Raw genomic sequence first — 18642 nt, forward strand, 5'->3', positions numbered from 1 at the left:
TGTGGACCTTACAAGTTGCTATCAAGTGTGGTCCATAAACTCATTGTCCTTATCCAAAGAAGTGGTTTCTGAAGATGTATCATGATTGTTTCAGTTTGATGCTGTACTTAAACAATTTCTTTACTGAGGTATGGAATGAATAAATAGAGAAGAGAACTCAGTAGTATAGAATGAAGTAAATAGCACTAGTACCATCAATAGCTAAATCTTACTAGATTATTATAAATTTGCTATGTTGTATAATGTTGATATTTGTCTTTCTGTTTACATTGGCAATGTAAAGTATTGTATTAGTGAAGGCTCTTAATCTTAAACTTGATAGCTCCTCCATTGAACTGTACCAGTTAGTCTTGAAAAAGTATGCCAAATTTAAGATAAGCTCTCTAGTTGGAACAAAAGTGTCCTTGTTGCTGCTGGAGCTCCTGTGAACTTCCTGGTTGTTATCAGATTGCACCCTATCTGCATCCTTAGCTGCTGCAAAGTGGTGTTAATGAGGATTTTAATATTAGCCTAGCAGACTTTCTGATCTTTTACTAAAGCTCAGAGAAGCACTTTGCTCTTAAACAGTCCTAGCATGAAAACTCTCATTTGATATTTAGAGTTTTGTATTTCCTGATACTTACCAGCTTCAACACAATGTGGCAGAATAATAGAATATGATTCTTTAACAGTTTGTCTTGGACTTTTCTAATATTTTATAATTTGAGTTGAACAGAGTTATAACTTTACACTGAATTCTGATAAGATATACGAAAATCTAGAGATAGCTTTCAGTGCAGTTTTCCACATGTATGTATTCTGTCGGCTTGCAGACCATAGAACTATCAAATGTAAAAATAACTTCAAACACAAGATTTTTCAAATATTAAGAAGAGAAGCAGTTGTTCAGAAGGAAGTGATTGCTACCTCTGCACAGTGTTGGACTCTGAATGTGTATTTGAGACTTATCCTAGAGGGACAAAATACAACAACATCCATGTTAGGAAATTAAACTGCCAAATGCTAACCTCAAGGGTATCGCTGAAATATATTAAAAGTCAATCAATCGGGAGCACTTGAAAAGGTCGTTATCTTTATTCTTAAATTTTTTTGAGACCAAACTGGCAATAAGAGTCAGATTTTAATATAGTGCTGTGTAGATATATGCATTGTTGAGGGACTATTGGCAAGCATAAGTTGTTATTGCTCTATTGATGGTGTCTACTTCTGGATAGGGGACTTGGAAGAAAGTAGGACTGTTATGGGAGTCTCATACAATGCCTGTAGCATCTGATTCATCTCTTGCTTTATTACTGACTCACTATATATAGTCAATATATGTATATTGACTACTATATAAAGTCAATGATTTATATATTGACTATCGAGCAATATAGTACTGGAGAGATGGGTTGGTAGATCTCCTTCTACCTTAGCTGGAGGCTTAGCTTTTTGCTTTCTATGCATCGTTGAGAAGAATTCTGACAGTTTTGTGCATAGTGTCTTATACATGATGCTTTGATCAATGAGTGGTGGTGCCCCCACCTAAGCAAAACTGCTTAAAAGAGGTTTCTTGCTCTGATAGGAGAGCTCTTTCTCTCTCTTTTCTCTCTCTTTTTTTAATTACTTCTTTTCTAGACTTCTTTTCTAGCCTTGTATGTGTTTAATCTTGCTGTGAATAGTCTTCCTTTTCACAAAGTTGCCTAGCCTTTACTTACATTGTGCCAGTTCTTGTTAATAGAAGAACGATTGTATAAAATAAGCGTGTGTGTGGGAAGTCAGAGGTACTCATTAAAAGGCAAATGTGACTCTCTTCTTGGGGAGGCGAGGTGGAAAAACAAACAAAATGAGACATGGCATTAGTTATTTCTTCTGCATGTGCTCTCACTGAGCAGCGTCTTTCTAGTGATGTTTGCAATATCTGTTCTGTACCTTGGAATATGCAACAGCTAATTTAGGTGCATGTGCAGAGTACATGAACATCCTACGTGGACATTCATGTCAACAAAAATATACCTCTATATGTTTGTTTGTAGATTGTATAGGTTTGGTCATCTAAAAGACTTAATTCAGAAACTATTTTTTCAAAGTTGGGGCCTGGAGAAAGTTAATTTTCCAGGTCTCTTGCTGTTTCTCTACAGCAACGTGGTGACCAGAGTAGGCAAGAAACTGCATGCTGAGATGTCCAAAGGGGAAAAGCCTTAAGTTGTCTTATGCTGTATTAAGGGTAACCTGAGATTCTCCAAGGGGGTGGATTCACCTGATCTACTCTAGCCTAGATACTGATCTGGGCTCTGGGAGACCCGTGTTCAAGTGCCCACTTTGCCTTTTGCCCCAGGCTGCCTGGGGGACGTGTGCCACAGGTTTTCTTTTTGGCACCATCCTCCCATGTAGCTGTGCTGGCTGGAGCCCAGGCTTGAACCCAGCTCCTGAGTCCTGCCTGGAGTCAGCTGGTTCCGCTGGCTTAATGAGTGCTCTCTGCATCATAAGGATCTACTTCATACCACTGAAGTAGATGTCTGTGTTGAAAAGCTGTTTTTTTCTGTCAAATCAGTGCTTTCCTTTGGAAGAGAACCTTTTTGTCAAAAAAGAAAACAAGCAAAACCTCCAGGTGAACCCTGGTCTACTCTTTCTTACTTGACATATAAACCCTGAAAAGTGGTTTTATTGCTTTCATTCTCCTCCCCTCTGGGCTGTTTTGAGTAGCTTGGTAATATTGCAAGCACCTACATTCAGTCTCTTTTGTCCCATGAATCTGAACAACTTTCTCATTTAGCATAAACAGAAACAATGCAGTAAGAAGAAGACTAATCCTAGAATCTTTTAAAGATTACATATGGGTAATCTTGTGGTGGTGAAAAGGGGGATTATTTTTCAAATGGTTAGCATCAACAGTAGAGTTCTCTTATTTTTCCGCTTTACGGGGAAGCTAAACAAGTAGGAACTATTTCTCACTTCACAGAATAGGAATTTCGGAAAAGTGCTGCTGTGATCTAACAATGTGCTTTTGCTCTAATTTTTTTAAGGAACACAAGGATCTTTGTCCCAAAGAAAGATATGGATCAGATCCCCTGAATATCGGAGTGTGCATATGACTCTCTAGAGCAGAATGGCATCACTGACTAGGAGCCAACTAAATCCTCTTTATATTTAACATACAACAGCTAGAATTTGAACTTAGATCCTCTGACATCTATGTCAGAGCAGATGGTGCAGATAAGATGCGTAGCATTTGGTTTCATAGGTCCTAAGCAGACATATCACTGCATCAGTGTAGCAGCACACCACACGCCAAAAATCTCCAGTATGTTGTTGAAGATAAACCTGTGTGGAAAAACTCCGATGCAAATACAGAACAACTTCAAGCCCATTCCTAGTAGAATATTGAAATCTTGGTTTTGGTTTTAATTTGTTGGTTTTAATTTGTGTAAGCTTCTTCCATATTTCTTCATCAAAATAAGAACAACTTGAATAGTTGCTACAGGGCTTGGGACAGATTCAGCTTGGATTCCGAAGTTTGGGTTACACTTAGGAAAAGAAGAATAGCACTAAAACATAACAGTATAGTGTGAAAATGGTGGCTCTTACAAATAAAACAGGGGGTTAACTTGATTTCAGTTTCCTAGGACTTCTGACCAATCCCACTGCTCTTCCTGTATGTTATCTTCTTTTAATCCATCAGTCATCAAGTATTACAAAAAATCATGCAATTTTCTCCTTTTAAATATGAGAAATGGCCAATTCTTAGAGCCACCCAACTGCTTTTGGTTTTGTAAATATAGGGAACAAGTCTCCAGAGTGGCAGTAGCTTCTAACAACTGTGGGCGAGCAAAGAGTTATCAAATTATACTCTGCTAAAGAATGGATCTAAAGAAAATTTTGCTGGTTTTGTAGTAAAGTTGCCAGGTTGCAAATTTGATGGAAACAAAACCAATTGATAAAATGGGCCAAACGGCTGTGGAAGACCAAATTTATGTAATCCATCCTGATTTAGAATGAATTAGAGCAAAGATATGAAGAAAATATTTGGCGTATCAGCCATTTTCATTTAGCGTAAAATAGAATTCACAGTGACCAAATCTGGAAAAATGTGTCAATACCTTATAACTTTTTTGTATATGATTTTCAAAAAATCCTTCTATATTCATAAATATTTAATGGATATAATTTATTAAAATACATGGCATGTGCTTTAGCTTAAGGTTTCTTTAACTTCCATTGACTGACTTGCTTGTCTATTTTTCATACCTACCAACTTTCATAGGTGGTGAGATGCATTCTAAATTGTATAGTTTCTCTCCCACCAGGGCAACAGCTAGAGGAGCCCACACCTCTCAAATAAACCTCTGCGGTGAACAGTGGATCGCAAATGTGCTCCTGTTCTCCTCTGCAAACTTTTTGTCTGCTCCACGCAGAGGTGAGCAGGCAGCTCCTCCGTGTGCGTGAAAGAGTTAAAGCTTTCTAGCCATTTCTCCTGTCAGAGTAGTTGTTTTGCCTGGAGTACAGTGGGCTGCTTGCATGAAAGGTTGGCTACTCTACCGGAGCAGATCCCTGAGGGCAGCTATTGATTCTGTAATCCTCTCTGATGTTGGCAGTGCTCATGTGAACAACCTCGTTGACCTTTTCCTAGTTATTCTAAAGAGTAGTAAGAGGTATTAAGGAGAGAAGGACTAGCCTATTCATTTCAAAGAACCCAATGCATGGTTTGGGATTTACTTATTTAAGACAGAAGGAAGATTAGAGGCAGCAGAGTATTAGATAAACTAGCAACCTGACCTACCTGTGCAGAAGTTTGTCTGTGTATCTTCTATAAAATCAGGAAATGTCACAGGGAGGACACCTGCGGCATGAAGGAGGGAAGGAAACCTGCACCATGCGCTCGGTAAACATGCCTGGGTAGCTACTTGGCCACCAGAAATCAAACACAGATGAAGTTTGTGTACCGTGAAATGTTTTTGAAACTTGAGTGAGAAGAATAAAAGGCTACTTTCTGTTTCTATGCTTCTTCAAAGGTGCACATAACCATTGGGATCTCACTACGTTTATATATAAGTACAGTTTTAAAGGATGGACATTGTAAACTTTTTAGAAAGTTGCATATATTTACAGAAATATGAATGTATGAAATAGTGGTGTCTACCCTTTGGTCATGGTCTTAACTACTTTCTTTCTCTTAATTGAGGTGTAAGGCAATATCTATTTCTGCTCAGGACTGTCACGTAGTTAGAGAATTTATCCCTGATCTTATTTTCATGGATAGTCACTGGATATGCTCATTGGTTTCTAACTACGTTAAATTGATTTGGAAAGCACATTGGTTCAACATATGCCTCTCCCAACACAGCTGCCTAGTTCTGCCTTTGTGTTCTGGAGCAATTATTGTGAGGTCCATGAGATGTTAACTTTCTTGGAGAGAAGAGGAAGGGTTGGTTTTGTTGTTGTTACACGCCTGTACTCATTAGGCAGTCTGGGAATGCATTTAAAGGCGAATGCTGCTCCTACTCGCTGTCCAGGGAAGAACTGTTGCGTGCGCAGGAGCATGTGATTTTAGGTGACTGCCTTTCCCCTTCACTCTGCAGCCGCTGCCTCTGTGGGGGGACTGGGCAGAACTGCCCAAGGGTGTATCTGGAGCCTGTAGCCAGATACCAAAGACTTGTTGTTTCTCCCTCTCCTTGTGGTAGAATACCGTTTTGTCTGGGCAGGATGCTTTGGATCTGACCCTAAGATTTAAGATTACACAAGTAAAAAATTGGTCTTTTCGAAATCCGTAACTGTTTGCCAGCCTTGTCTATGTACCCCAGAATGCTCCTGCGAATTAGCTCAGGGACAGCAAAGCCGTGAGTTTAGGAGCCTTGTGCACAGGGGAGCTTCCTTGATGTTTGTATGTGTCACTGCCCAATTGCTCCACCTTGTCAGTCAAACTCCATGAAGCCACTGGCCCCATCGCAGGGGAGAGTTATGGTATGAAATGCCTATTGGAGCGTTCCACAGGGAGCTCCTGGACTTCGTTTGTGCTCTACAGCTGCAAGATGCAGAGGGTCTAAAGGGGTCCTGAGGAGCAGCTGCAGCATTGTTTTTTCCCCTGTTTAAATGGAATAGACCTTTCTAAAAATTGAATAGCACTCCATCACTTTCAATATCAAATTGCTACCTGTTTTTTTAATTACATCTGACTAAGAACTAACCATCTGTGAGGAAAAGAATATTATAGATGGACTACTTAGTGTTTATGTTTCCACTGTTAATATGGAAGGAAGAACCAGTATGTAGCTTTAGTTGGTCATACACTGTTTGCTTAGGGAACTTCATCACAATGTTTGTGACTGTTTTGTAATAATTACAAAGTTCTTCATTAGTAATTGCATTTTTAATATGCAAATAATAATAATATGCAAAATTGTTATCAGGAAGCCATCGTATCCACTTGTACAATGTTGGAAGATTCTCAATTCTAAGAGAAGACTGACTATTCATAAAGTTACTTAAATAAACTTCAGAGGGAGCTCTCTTACTCTACACATGGATTTAAATATCTGATGTCCTCATAGTGATACTGTGATTTAACCCTAAATAATTTTACATGACAAGCTTCTGATTTTAGTGCATTTGTTTGCTTTCATTCATCATATCTGCTCATCCAGAATGCAAGGAACACTCTGCTTTAACATGAAGTATGTAAGTCAACTGACCGGGGATGGGGGTTGTTGCATGAATGATCATTTCAGGTCCCCTGACATCCTGTCTGCTTGAGATAAACCTGGGGAAGCAGGTCTTGACAAACGTCCCTACATCTTGCAAGACTGGCAGCATCAGGGTAAATAAGAAAGAGTACATCTCATGGATATGGACTCTTCAATGTGAATGGCCTCCTTTGAAAATAAAGACTGTTATCTCAAGCATTAGAGTAAATCCTTGTTGATTTACAGGGGGGAGGGGAAGGAAGAATGAACAAGTGTGCAAAGTCCCAGTATCCCTCCATATAAGGATTTTGATTTTGAGTCGAAGATGTTAGTCTTAAGATTATTCCTATTGCTGTTTAAATAGCCTCTTGGATTCGTTTGTTTTCCTCTAATTATTTAAAAAGTGAGGAGTCATTACACTGATACAACAAAACACTCTTAAGCATCTGCTGAATCTCCAGTTGTGGAATGCTTACTTATTTGAAGTGAAACATAAAACTATACAAATTAAACACTGTATAAATTAAGTTAATCTTTGTTAGGTTTTTTGCAATCTTTTTCCTTTCTCTACTGTAAGTAGATTTTTACTTACTGAGGATATTCTTAGCATTCCACTTAGACATATAGTGTTAGCTTACTGACCCTACCAGATCTCTGTCTAAAAACGGTGCAAAAGTGGATAGCTCTGGGTTTGTGCTAAAGTTTCTAAGAATCCCCAGCTATTACTCCTTATGTTGACAAGACTTCAGCCAGTGCAGAAATCAGATGGAAATTTATTAGGAACTGTGAAAGGGCTTTTAGACACTTTTTTAAAAAACTCTCAAAAGTATATGCTTTATATGGGAAGTTGCAGCAGATGTTCTTCTGACTGTCGGTGTTCATCTATACAGCCAAAACAGCCAGATTTTAGGGGCTGATTTATCTCCAGGCTTTGTTCTCTGCTGGATGGTTATGTACCCTGAATTTAGGGAAGGGTCTTCAGTGATACTTTCTACTCCAAAAGTTACCCCTCTGCTTTTTTAAACTTGTATGAGTATTTCTAAAGGATTTCAGTGGTGAATCCTAAGACCTTAGCCTGGAACTGAGGTTTATAACCTGGTTCTAGTTCTTGAGTTTTTAAGGACTACAATGTTGCCATCCCCAAAGTCCTATAAAGCTGCTGAGTTTTAGAAATCAAATTTGTATGTATATATACACACACGTACACACCCACGTTTATCTATACACACACAGACAGCTGATCAGGACAACTGTTCCCATAGAGAGCATTGCAGAAGGTACAGCAGGAGCACTTCAACATCTTGTTTTACCAGAACAGGTATACGTATTTCATAGTATGAGATCTTGCAGATCCACTCTATTTTCTTCTTCGGTACTTGGTTCCCTGTGAGCTGTAAAGCGCAGCAGGTCTGCTGCCTGAAAGTGCAGGTACGTGCTTGCTCTCATTCATTCACCCAGTTAGACCCTATGGCATGATACAGTATAGCTTAGTATGTCCTAACATCATGTGATGCCATATGATAGCTTTTCTCTTCTCTTGAAGAGAAAATAATTGTATTCATTAGGTTAATTCAATAAATTACTTATTTTTATGCTTTGATTATTTTTTCAGGTTCATTCATGTTTTCCGATTTGAATACCTTCAAGAGTCCCTTTCCTCCAACTAGTGTTTCCAAGATCAATCCAAGAAAACACTTCCTCTTGCTCACTTCAAGATGCGATATACAAAGAGATGGACTAGCGCTAGTAGCTGAGTATTCTCTTGGGTTTTTGTTTTGTTTTGTTTTGTTTTTTTAAAAACTTGAAACCAAGCTAGATGGAAAGGACTGTTCCAAACCACGGAAGGGTCCAGACAGTAAGACTGGAGACTTAAACTGGAGTAAGCTGAAGCCATACAACCAATAGTGAATTCAGAGGCAACTGGGCAACAAATTCCAAGGTAAGCAAAAATCTCAATCTATTGTTGTATCTCTGTATATTTCCACACACTTAACAGATGTTTGTTAAGACTTGCTTGTAATGCTCAGTGTAAGCATGAGAAATAACCTAACCATCAGAAAGAGTTTTTGGAAGACATGTTGTCTGCTTTTAAAGTGCTCACACATCATGTATGTAGCAAATATTCACTCAAACATCTTTCTGGTTGCAATTTTATGTATATTTGTGTGACTGTGAAAAATGATCTTGGTGTGATTTTTGTAAGTCTAGTTCTGTGGAAAATCTGTCTGCTGTTTCGGGCTGCAGGTCATAATTTCCATGGTAATTGGCTCTCAAATCTTAACTCCCAACACATCAGAGGGTTGTCACAGTGAACTGTCAGATTGGCTCAACTTATTTGGTTACTAGAGGTTAACATGTGCATCAGTGCTTGTGTATCCAAAATCAATTGTGTGATTTTAAGAAAAATTTTGATTCAGAAGGGAACGCTTGCAGGGAGTTCCTTAACTTCATTTTTTTAAAACACAATTTGTTAGCGTAACACTTAAACTAAGATACACTGTTTTTTAATGGAACAGGTGGAGATTTTCTTTTCCAGCTCAATGAACCCTCTAAGCAACTATTTTGCTTTCCTTTTCTTTTTTTTTTTTTTTTTTTGAAAAGGACCCAGACTTAGAACTTGAGGACCTAGCTGTGTATGTTGTGCTGCACCAAGGTTTGGACTGTCTCCTAGCTATGAATGCTTTGTGCTCTTATGTGAATGTAGAACAGAAATGTTCTTGAGCCTAGTTCGGGATCAGGAGTATTAATAAAAGATAAGTAGAACATAGAGGAAAAATGGGCAACTTCCATTTTTTAGTTGTAGTTATGCTACCATAACACTGGACTTAACATGGTGATAAATCAAGATCTCCAGAATCTTTCACTGATAGCAAGCATCCATGTTTTATTGACTGTCTGATCTCTACCGTTAGTCATAACTTGCTTTAATATTGGAATACAAAGTTTGTTGGTTTTTTTTAACTGGAATATGACTGTAGGAAGGAAGCTACTCGGCTGTGTTTGAGGCATAATGAAGCTACTTGAGCAAGTAAAATTGTGTTTTAACAGTTCTTTGAACTTGATTCTAAATATCTTGTATAACTAACATTGATCCAAAGCCCATCCAAGTCAACTGAAAGGTGATTGCAGGACTTAGAGGGCTTTGAATCAGGTCCGAAGAGCTGGAAAAACAAATACTCCTTTTCTGCAAATATATATGAAAGCATTTCCACCAATTTTAACATGTGATATGAGCACCTATGTCTACATGCTTATAGGATTGGGCTTCAGTGACATAAGAAAGATGAAATATTTTAAAAGGCAGTGAAACAGAAAGAGGAGAAAACAGTTCTTGTACAGTGCACAAAATCAAGAATAGGTATGAGCAAGGCAGTCAGAACCATTGCATGCGGTTTGGATTTAGTTTGTCAACACTTTAATGTCAGGTTTCCATAACTTCATAATATATCATCTACTTTTTTCCGATGTACATTCATATTTCTGATAAATTATACTTCCTCACAACAATCTGAAAGATGGAAGCAGGTTGAGCACAAATACGTGGGAAAGCAATTCCTCCATTTCTCCTGCCCAACACACTCTTGAGATAAAAATTGTAATTGGACATATTTCTCATTCCATTTATTTTAATAGGAAAATTTCTCTTACCTTCCAGGAAACTTGATGGAAATAGCGTATGATCCTTGAGTTTTACACAGACTTCGTGTACTGGCACTGTTCCTTATAGAACAAATGTCTAGATTTGATTAAGGGTGGAAAAAATGCAAGTTTTGTGAACTTTGCATGCTTGTGTATGTATGCAGGTGTACACACAGGTTTCAGTAGGTAACTTGGGTTATTGGTTACACTGTTCTACCAAAGAACAGAACTTGGCGTAATGGCTTTGAATCTGTCAAGAACAGAAAACCCCTTTATATCTGTAAGTGATTATTCAGCAATGCCTTTGTTACTGATTAGTCCAATTATATTTGCCCAGAAAGATCCTGTTGGCTTGAGGAAGATAAGCTGGACATATTTAGGTTCCTGAAAGGACAAGTCCCAGTAAAAGTTTGTTAATGTCAACCACACCAGGGGCTCAGTCCTCACTCCAGAGAACACTTCCACAGAGTAGAGAACTGCTGTCTAGTGTACATGGAAACTTATGTATGAGAAAGTCCTTATGCTTAAAAAAAAAAGCTATTTATAAACTAATAGGAAATTATTGTATAAACCTTGTACTAAACCAGAGAAGTGTACTTGGTCTCCCTATACGCTTTATTTTCAAATATGTGTTGTTATTAATAAAGATACCAGAACACAAGCAAAACACTTAATGAAAAGCCCAATCCTATTTTGTGGTAGTCAAGAGTGCGTAAGCAATTAATCTTCATGCACAGTGGGACTCAGTAAGTTGCTGATATTTTCCTGAAAAATTTGAAAAAAAACATAAACAGTAAATAAAGCTTTAAGCAACTTATCCCTTTAATGAAATAGTAGGCTAAATGTCCAAAATATTAAAAAGTGCAGTAGTAATTCCAGCAGAAACCTTGTTTTTTAAAATCCAGTAGCATTTTTATCTGCTGTCCTCGGCCAAGAGCCTGAGCAAGGACTGAGCACCTGCAAGTGAAACTGAATAGGAATGCGAGCAAAGTGGGAACTGCCTAGGCTGCTTTCATTTTTCTAGCTGTGAGAAATTGCTGAGCAGTAAGCAAACATCTGAAAGTCAGCGTGGGTTTGCTGATTTCCCCCTTCTCCTCCCTCTGCGGTCTGCGCATAGCACGAACTGTATGCCAAGTTTGGGGGTGAAGGGGAGGAAACATCTTCTGTCTGTACGAAAAGATGAAATATCAATAGCCCTTTCTAGAGCACGAAGGGATGGTCGTGTTGGCTTTGAAATTCTGCATCTGCTCCTCTCCGCACTGAATTCGCTTCCCTCTCGAGAGGAAACTTGTATTTCGGGTTTTCAGCTGGGTAGTTGCTGGCGGGCAGGCACTTGCAGTAGCCCGTGCGGGCTCCTCTACCCCGGCAGCGAGACGAGCCCTGTCCCCGCTCGGGAAGGCTCGGTCGAGCCTGCCCGGCTGCCGCCGGCCGCCTTAAGTGCCTGCTCCCCTCTGCCTCCATCTCCCCGACTCTGCTTCGCTCCTCCTTCCTGCTCGCTCCCGCTCTCCTGCCTCATCTACCTCTCCTTATTTTCCGCCCTTAACCTGGCTGCATCCTCTCGCTGTCGCACTGCCCGAGGGAGCGAGGCTGCGACCGTGCCTGCGCCGGGAGGGGGTCCGGGGGCAGGGTCGGGTTTGCTGCTTCCCTGGCACCGCTCCGGCTGGGCAGCCCGCCCCGAGACGCGGGTCGCTCGGGCATTTCGCCGCACCTTGCCTGCGCGCCCGGCGTACGGGCACCTCCCGGCCCCGAGCCCCAGCTGGGGGTGGCGGCGGCCCCCGCTGCAGCGCTGGGGGAGGGCCCTTCTCCCCCTCCCCAGCCCCGGGGCGGTGCCCCGGCCCTTTAGTAGCCGCGGCGGGGCGGGGGGCGGTGCAGAGCGCGGGGCGCCCGGCAGGAGCCGGGCCATGGCCGGGGGGCGCCGGGGGGTTCCGGCCGCGGCGGCGTTGCTGCTGCTCGGGCTCCTGAGTGCGCGGGGGGCGGCGGAGCCCGATGCTGCCGCTGTCCTGGTCTCCAAGCGGGGGCTGCGCGTCCCCCTCGGCCGCTCCGTCTCGCTGGACCCGGCGGTGGACCTGGTGCTGCGGGTGCGGCCGGGGGACAGGTGTGCCGTGGCGGTGCTGGGGAGCGGGCCGGGCCCGCAGCCCGCCGGCGCCCTGGATCCCCCGCGCTTCCCCTGCGCCTTCGGCCGCGGGCAGGTCACCTACACCCACTTCGGGGCCCGCAATCCCGGCCGGTACCGCCTGCACCTCCAGCTCCGCTACGACTCGCCCCGCCGGACCCTCGTCGTGCCCTTCACGCTGGAGGTGGAGGTGCTTTTCCAGCAGCTGCGCCTGCTTAGCCGCAACCTGCCCCTGCCCGTGGAGGAGCTGCGGGGGCTCAGCGTCCCCCTGGACGGCAAGGTGCTGGGCTTCCCCGAGGGCGAGCCCGGCCGGCGCTGCCACCTCACCCTGCTGCCCCCCGAGGCCGCCGGCGCGGGCCCCCTTCCCGCCTACGGGCGGCTGCTGGACGCCGAGGGGCGGCCCCTGCCCGCCGGCTACAGCGGAGACTGCTCCGCCGTGCTGCAAGCGGGGATCCGCTACCAGCACACGGCGGCCACCGCCTCCCCCGGCCGGGACTGCATCCCGGCGCGGGTGTCCGTGCTGCCTGCCGCCGGCCCGGAGCAGCGGGAGTACTTCCAGGTGCTGGTGCGGATCCATGAAGGGGCCGACAACACGCCGCCCAAGCCCAGCCTCCTGGCGCTGCTTATGATGGAGGTGGACCAGTTTGCACTCACAGCCCTCACCCTGGACATGCTGGCTGCTGAGGACCTGGAGACTCCCGGGGACCTCTTGATCTTCAACCTCACCTCTGTCTGGCCCGGTGACCCGCGGCAGCAAGGCTTCCTGCTCAGCACCGATGACCCCAGTCGCCCCCTCATTGCCTTCTCGCAGCAGGAGGTGAGAGAGCTGAAGATTGCCTATCAGCCCCCTACCCTGGACTCGGACCAGGAGCGGCTTTTCCAGGTGGAAATGGAAGTACTGGATCCTGACGGTGCCTCCTCAGAGCCTTTTGCTTTCGTGATTCTGGTAAAGCCCATGAACACATTGGCCCCAGTGGCCACTTTCAATCGTGTGGCTGGCCCGCAGCTGATGCTCTTTGAGGGCCAGTCACGGCCTCTGTCTGGCAACTTGGAGATCAGTGATGAGGACAATCTGAAAGAGGTGAAGGTCTGGGTCACACAGGGCTTGCGATACGGGAAGATCAAGGTACTTGGTGTACCGCCCAGCCGCAAGTACTTCACTGCTGCAGAGTTAGCAGCAGGGCAGGTGATTTACCAGCACGATGGCAGTGAGCACAGCTACAGTGACAACATCGTTTTCCGTATGGCAGATGGGCAGCACCAGGTCGAATTTCTGTACCCCATCACCATTGCTCCTGATGATGATCAGCCACCACTGCTGAATGCAAATACGGGGCTGGTGCTGAGTGAGCACCAGACTGTCCAAATCTCACCTTTTGTCCTCAGTGCCACAGACATTGACTCTGATGACACCTCTATCCGATTTGTCCTGGTTGGGGACTCCGCAGTGTCCCTACTACACTCCCACCAATTTGGTGAGCTGCTGCTGCGTCAGGCAGAGCAACCAGCACCTTACGAGAGCAAAGAAAGCGGAGCAGGGTTGGAGAGTGACTCCTCTTCCTCCCCCTGGCACTTTGTGGAGGATGAACATGTGTATGAGAGGGTGGTGAATGAGTGGCTGCAGCAGGACATCCTCGATGGGAGGCTGTTCTTCAGGCACACAGGACCTCACAGCACCAGCCCAGTGATGGGCCGCATTGTGTTCCAGCTGCAGGATGACAACGACCCCCCAAACCGGTCAGGGGAGCATGTGCTCAGTGTCAAAGTCCAACCGGTAGACAACCTGCCACCTGCACTGTACCCAGGTACTAGCCTGCAGATGACAGTGCAGGAATACCAACTGACTGTCTTTGAGAAGCACTATTTACGGTACACTGACCTGGATACGGATGACAGGGAGCTGAGGTATACTTTACTGACACCCCCAACAGACACAGATGAGAACCACGCTGTGGTCACTGGAGAGATTGTGTTGGCTGACAGTCCCGAGACATCCATTGCACGTTTCACCCAAGCCCAGGTCAATCACCACAAGGTGGCATATCGACCCCCAGATCAGGAGCTGGGGATCACACCACGGGTGGTTCAGTTCACATTCCTTGTAGAGGACTCAGCTGGCAATTCTCTGCAAGGTACCTTTACTCTCTTCCTGCAGCCAGTGGACAACCAGCCACCTCAGATCACCAATACAGGCTTCACTGTGCTTGAGGGAAACAGCTTTCTTCTCACAAGCAATCAACTGGATGCTACAGATGAGGACACATCTGCAGACCAGATTGTCTTCACTGTAACTCAAGCTCCGGAGCATGGCCACCTGCGTTATCTGGAGGAGGGTCTGATGGTGCAAGGGGAATCTTTCTTGCTAGATGATATTGCTGGTGGGCGCATCTCCTACAAGCACAGCGGCGATGAGTTTGCCAGTGATTCTTACCAGTTGGAAGTGAGTGATGGAGTCCATCATGTGCCAATCACAGTCAAGATTGCTGTGCAGCCGGTGGATGATGAAAACCTAAGTATCGCTCTCCCTGGTGGTCAGAGGCAGGTGGGAGCAGCCATTGATGTCCTGGAAAATGGTGCTACTCAAATTACTACGTCACTTATCCAGGGTACCGATGAGGATACAGGTGGCTTGGTGCTGACCTTCATTGTGCAGGATCCACCCAAGCTGGGTGACATCCTTGTGGATGGAGTGCGATCAGAAAAGTTTACCCAGCATGACCTCATCAGCGGAGCAGTAGCCTACGCTCACACCAGCGGAGAGATTGGCTTGAAAAAGAGGTATGATTCCTTCAATCTCACCATTTCTGACCTCTCCAGTGAACGGGTGGTGGGAGGCAGCACAGTACAAAGGGTGTGTGTGGCTGTAACTATATTGCCTGTGGACAGTGTTGCACCTGAAGTGATGGTTGTGGCAGAGCCACTCAGTGTCTTGGAGGGAGGGAAGAGTACTCTAACTCTGGATCAGCTGGACGTGGAGGACGTAGATACTCCCAGAGATGACATCTTGTGCATTGTCACAGTTCAGTCCACTTCCGGATATTTGGAGAATGTCTCTCCAGACCCAGGGTCCGAGAAGTCTAGAGCTGGTACTGCCATTAGTGCTTTTTCCATCAAAGATATTCGTCTGGGCCACGTCAACTATGTGCAGAGCATTCACAAAGGGGTGGAGCCTGTGGAGGATAGATTCACTTTCCAGTGCTCTGATGGTGTTAACTTCTCACCTCACCAGTTCTTCCCCATTGTCATCATCCCCACCAACGATGAAAAGCCGGAGCTGTTTGTGCATGAATTCATGGTGCTTGAGGGGATGAGCCTGGTGATTGACACCCCCATCCTCAATGGAGCCGATGCAGACATGCCTCGAGATGAACTGCGTTTTGTTATTGCTGTCCCTCCTAAGCGTGGGCAGATTGTGCAGCAGCTGTCCACAGGCACTGTGCTCATTCACAGCTTCACCCTGGAGGAGATCCAGGAGGCTTCCAGCATTGTGTATGAACATGATGACTCAGAGACGAAAGAAGATAGCTTCCAAATTCAGCTGACTGATGGACACCACACAGTGGAGCAGAACGTGCCGATTATGGTGATCCCGGTAGATGATGAGACCCCCAGGATGGCAATCAACAATGGTCTGGAAGTAGAGATTGGCAAGTCAAAGATCATCTCAAGTCAAGACCTTAAAGCCACAGACATTGATTCAGAGGACAAGAGCCTTGTTTATGTCATCCGTTTGGCACCTGTGCAGGGTTTCTTACAGCATCTGAACAGAAAAGAGGAGGTGCTGTGCAACGTTACACAAGGCACAAACTTCACACAAGATGATTTAGACCAGGGTTTTATCCGCTATGTTCATACTGGCCTACATGGAGTGCGTGATCTGATTAAATTTGATGTTACTGATGGTATTAATGCCTTGATAGACAGATACTTCTATATTACCATTGGTAGCATTGATATGGTCTTCCCTGAGGTGATCAACAAGGGTGTAACTCTGAAAGAAGGTGGAAAGGTGACGCTCACAACTGATCTGCTAAGCACAAGTGATGTTAACAGTCCTGATGAAAATTTGTGTTTCAGTGTCACCCGGTCCCCAACCCGGGGCCATCTAGAGAATTCAGATAGTCCTGGAGTACCCGTTGTTTCCTTTACTCAGCTCCAACTTGCTGGCAACAAGATTTACTACATTCACACTGCAGACGATGAGGTGAAGATGGACAGTTTTGAGTTTGAAGTGACAGATGGGTATAACCCAGTCTTCCGTACCTTCAGGATCTCCATCACAGATGTGGACAATAAAAAGCCAGTTCTAAGTATTGGTGACCTGGTTGTTGAGGAAGGGAAGACCAGGCTGATCACCCCTTTTGAGCTGAGCGTGGAAGATGGGGATACGCCTGACCATTTACTCCTATTCACGGTCACTCAGGTTCCAGTGCATGGCCAGATTTTGTACAACAGCAGCTACCCAGTCACCAGCTTCACCAAACAAGACTTGAATGAGAATCTTATCAGCTACAGACATGATGGTACAGAAACCAGCCAGGATAGTTTCTCCTTCTCTGTGACTGATGGGACTCACACAAACTTTTATGTTTTCCCTGACACTAGCAAGGAGACCCATCAACCTCAGATGATGAGGATTCAGATCAGTTCACTGGACAACAGAGTGCCGCAGTTAGTGGTGAACAAGGGTGCCCCTACTCTGAGAAGACTTCCAGATGGGCACCTAGGCTTCCTGATCACTAGTAAGGTGCTAAAGGCAGAGGATCGAGACAGTCCACACAAGCTGTTGAAATACAAAATAACAGATGGGCCGGAGCATGGCTTCATCATTAATACTGGCCTTGGAAATGAGAGCATTAGAACATTTATGCAAGGTTGGTGCTGATGGTTGTATTTGCTTATAAACACTGGGCTCAATGAGCTGTTATTTTGTGTTAATAGTATTTGAATCTTTGTTTCAGGGGATTTAGAAAGTAATGTCTTTTAAACTACGAAGTATATGCAAATGATCAGAATTATAATACATGCATTTTAGAAACGAAGCTTTGTTTTACCTATGAAGACACCATAGAAAAGCTCTGCGTTGTATGTGCATGCATTAATGTGTATCCTACTGTGGGTTAAATGTACATCTTACCGTGTACATATCATGGTACTGCTCCTGAGAAGATGGGATAAAATCTGAAATGGTGATTTGCAGATCTCGCACCAGTTTCCTTTTGAAGACTGAAGTACCTGTTTGTCTGCCTGGAAATTAAACCCAGGCTCAGAAATCACTATTGTCTTCAGAGAAAATTGTTTGGAAAGGTGCTTAACATTTCTGCACATCAGTGGATCTAGTATTTAAGAAAAAAACAAAAGGGCAGGGGACACCCAGTATAGCCTCAGTAGTTATATTTTGTGTGATTCAGTTCCCCAGAGAAAGCTCGGTACGTAGGGAGGCCTCCTTTAGGTCAGCTCCACCAAACCTGTGCAGAGGGAAGAGCCTCCGAGGATGGTGGGGCACAGTGACAGCAGTGCCAGGCTCTGTATAAATGTCCCTGGGCTCCAGCTGATCTTGGGGAGTTTGCTGGGTTTAGGACTGTCATTCATCTGTCCTGTATAGAATAGTATGTTGAAAGCTTTCACAAGGAAACTTCCAGCCTAGACTTTGCCTACCTCCAGTGTGCTTTGACTATCAGCAGGAGGGACGACGTTTACCAAAATTCTCATTAGACGCTATAATAGGATTAGAGGTCTCCATTATTTTTATGTGCTCAGGTATGTTACCTTTCTTTTGCAAGAGAAAACAATCTGGGGAGAGAAAAAGTCTTTATCTCCATTTTATGTATTTATCTATAACTTCCAGACAGGTTGTAGCTTTAAGATTATGATAACACAATTTATTTTTAAAAGTCTGCGGTTCATCTGCCAAGCTACAGTGTTGTGTAAAATAATTTGCCATTTATTCAGGAATGTTTCATACATTTTCAGTTGACAGAAAGCACCCAAATCTGCCATGCCAGAACAAGAGCAACTGGTAACTCCAGGGGAGTAGGTCTCTTAGTAGATCGGAATTAGCTCTAGAACGCCTTAATGCTGAATGAAGTATAAAGAACATTTCAGTATATCCCAAACATTTTTATATCAAATGAAATTGTTGTTTATTTAACTAAAATAAAAGCATATTGATGAAATGTGGCATAGGATAATACACCTGCAACTTTAGGGTAATAGAAATATCCTGATGTT

The 18642-nt window shown here is 44.1% G+C and overlaps 1 protein-coding gene across 1 annotated transcript in view; it reads left to right on the forward strand.

Moving 5' to 3' along the window:
* The first annotated feature begins 12199 nt into the window (after positions 1-12199).
* FREM3 (FRAS1 related extracellular matrix 3) overlaps positions 12200-18642 on the forward strand; it is a 74998-nt gene continuing 68555 nt past the window's right edge. Inside the window, exon 1 of the mRNA XM_075150483.1 lies at positions 12200-17285. Within this exon, the coding sequence (XP_075006584.1) occupies positions 12200-17285 (5086 nt within the window). The remainder of the gene's footprint in view (positions 17286-18642) is intronic.

The sequence above is a fragment of the Calonectris borealis genome, chromosome 4 (genome assembly GCF_964195595.1).
Source record: "Calonectris borealis chromosome 4, bCalBor7.hap1.2, whole genome shotgun sequence".
NCBI lineage: Eukaryota > Metazoa > Chordata > Aves > Procellariiformes > Procellariidae > Calonectris > Calonectris borealis.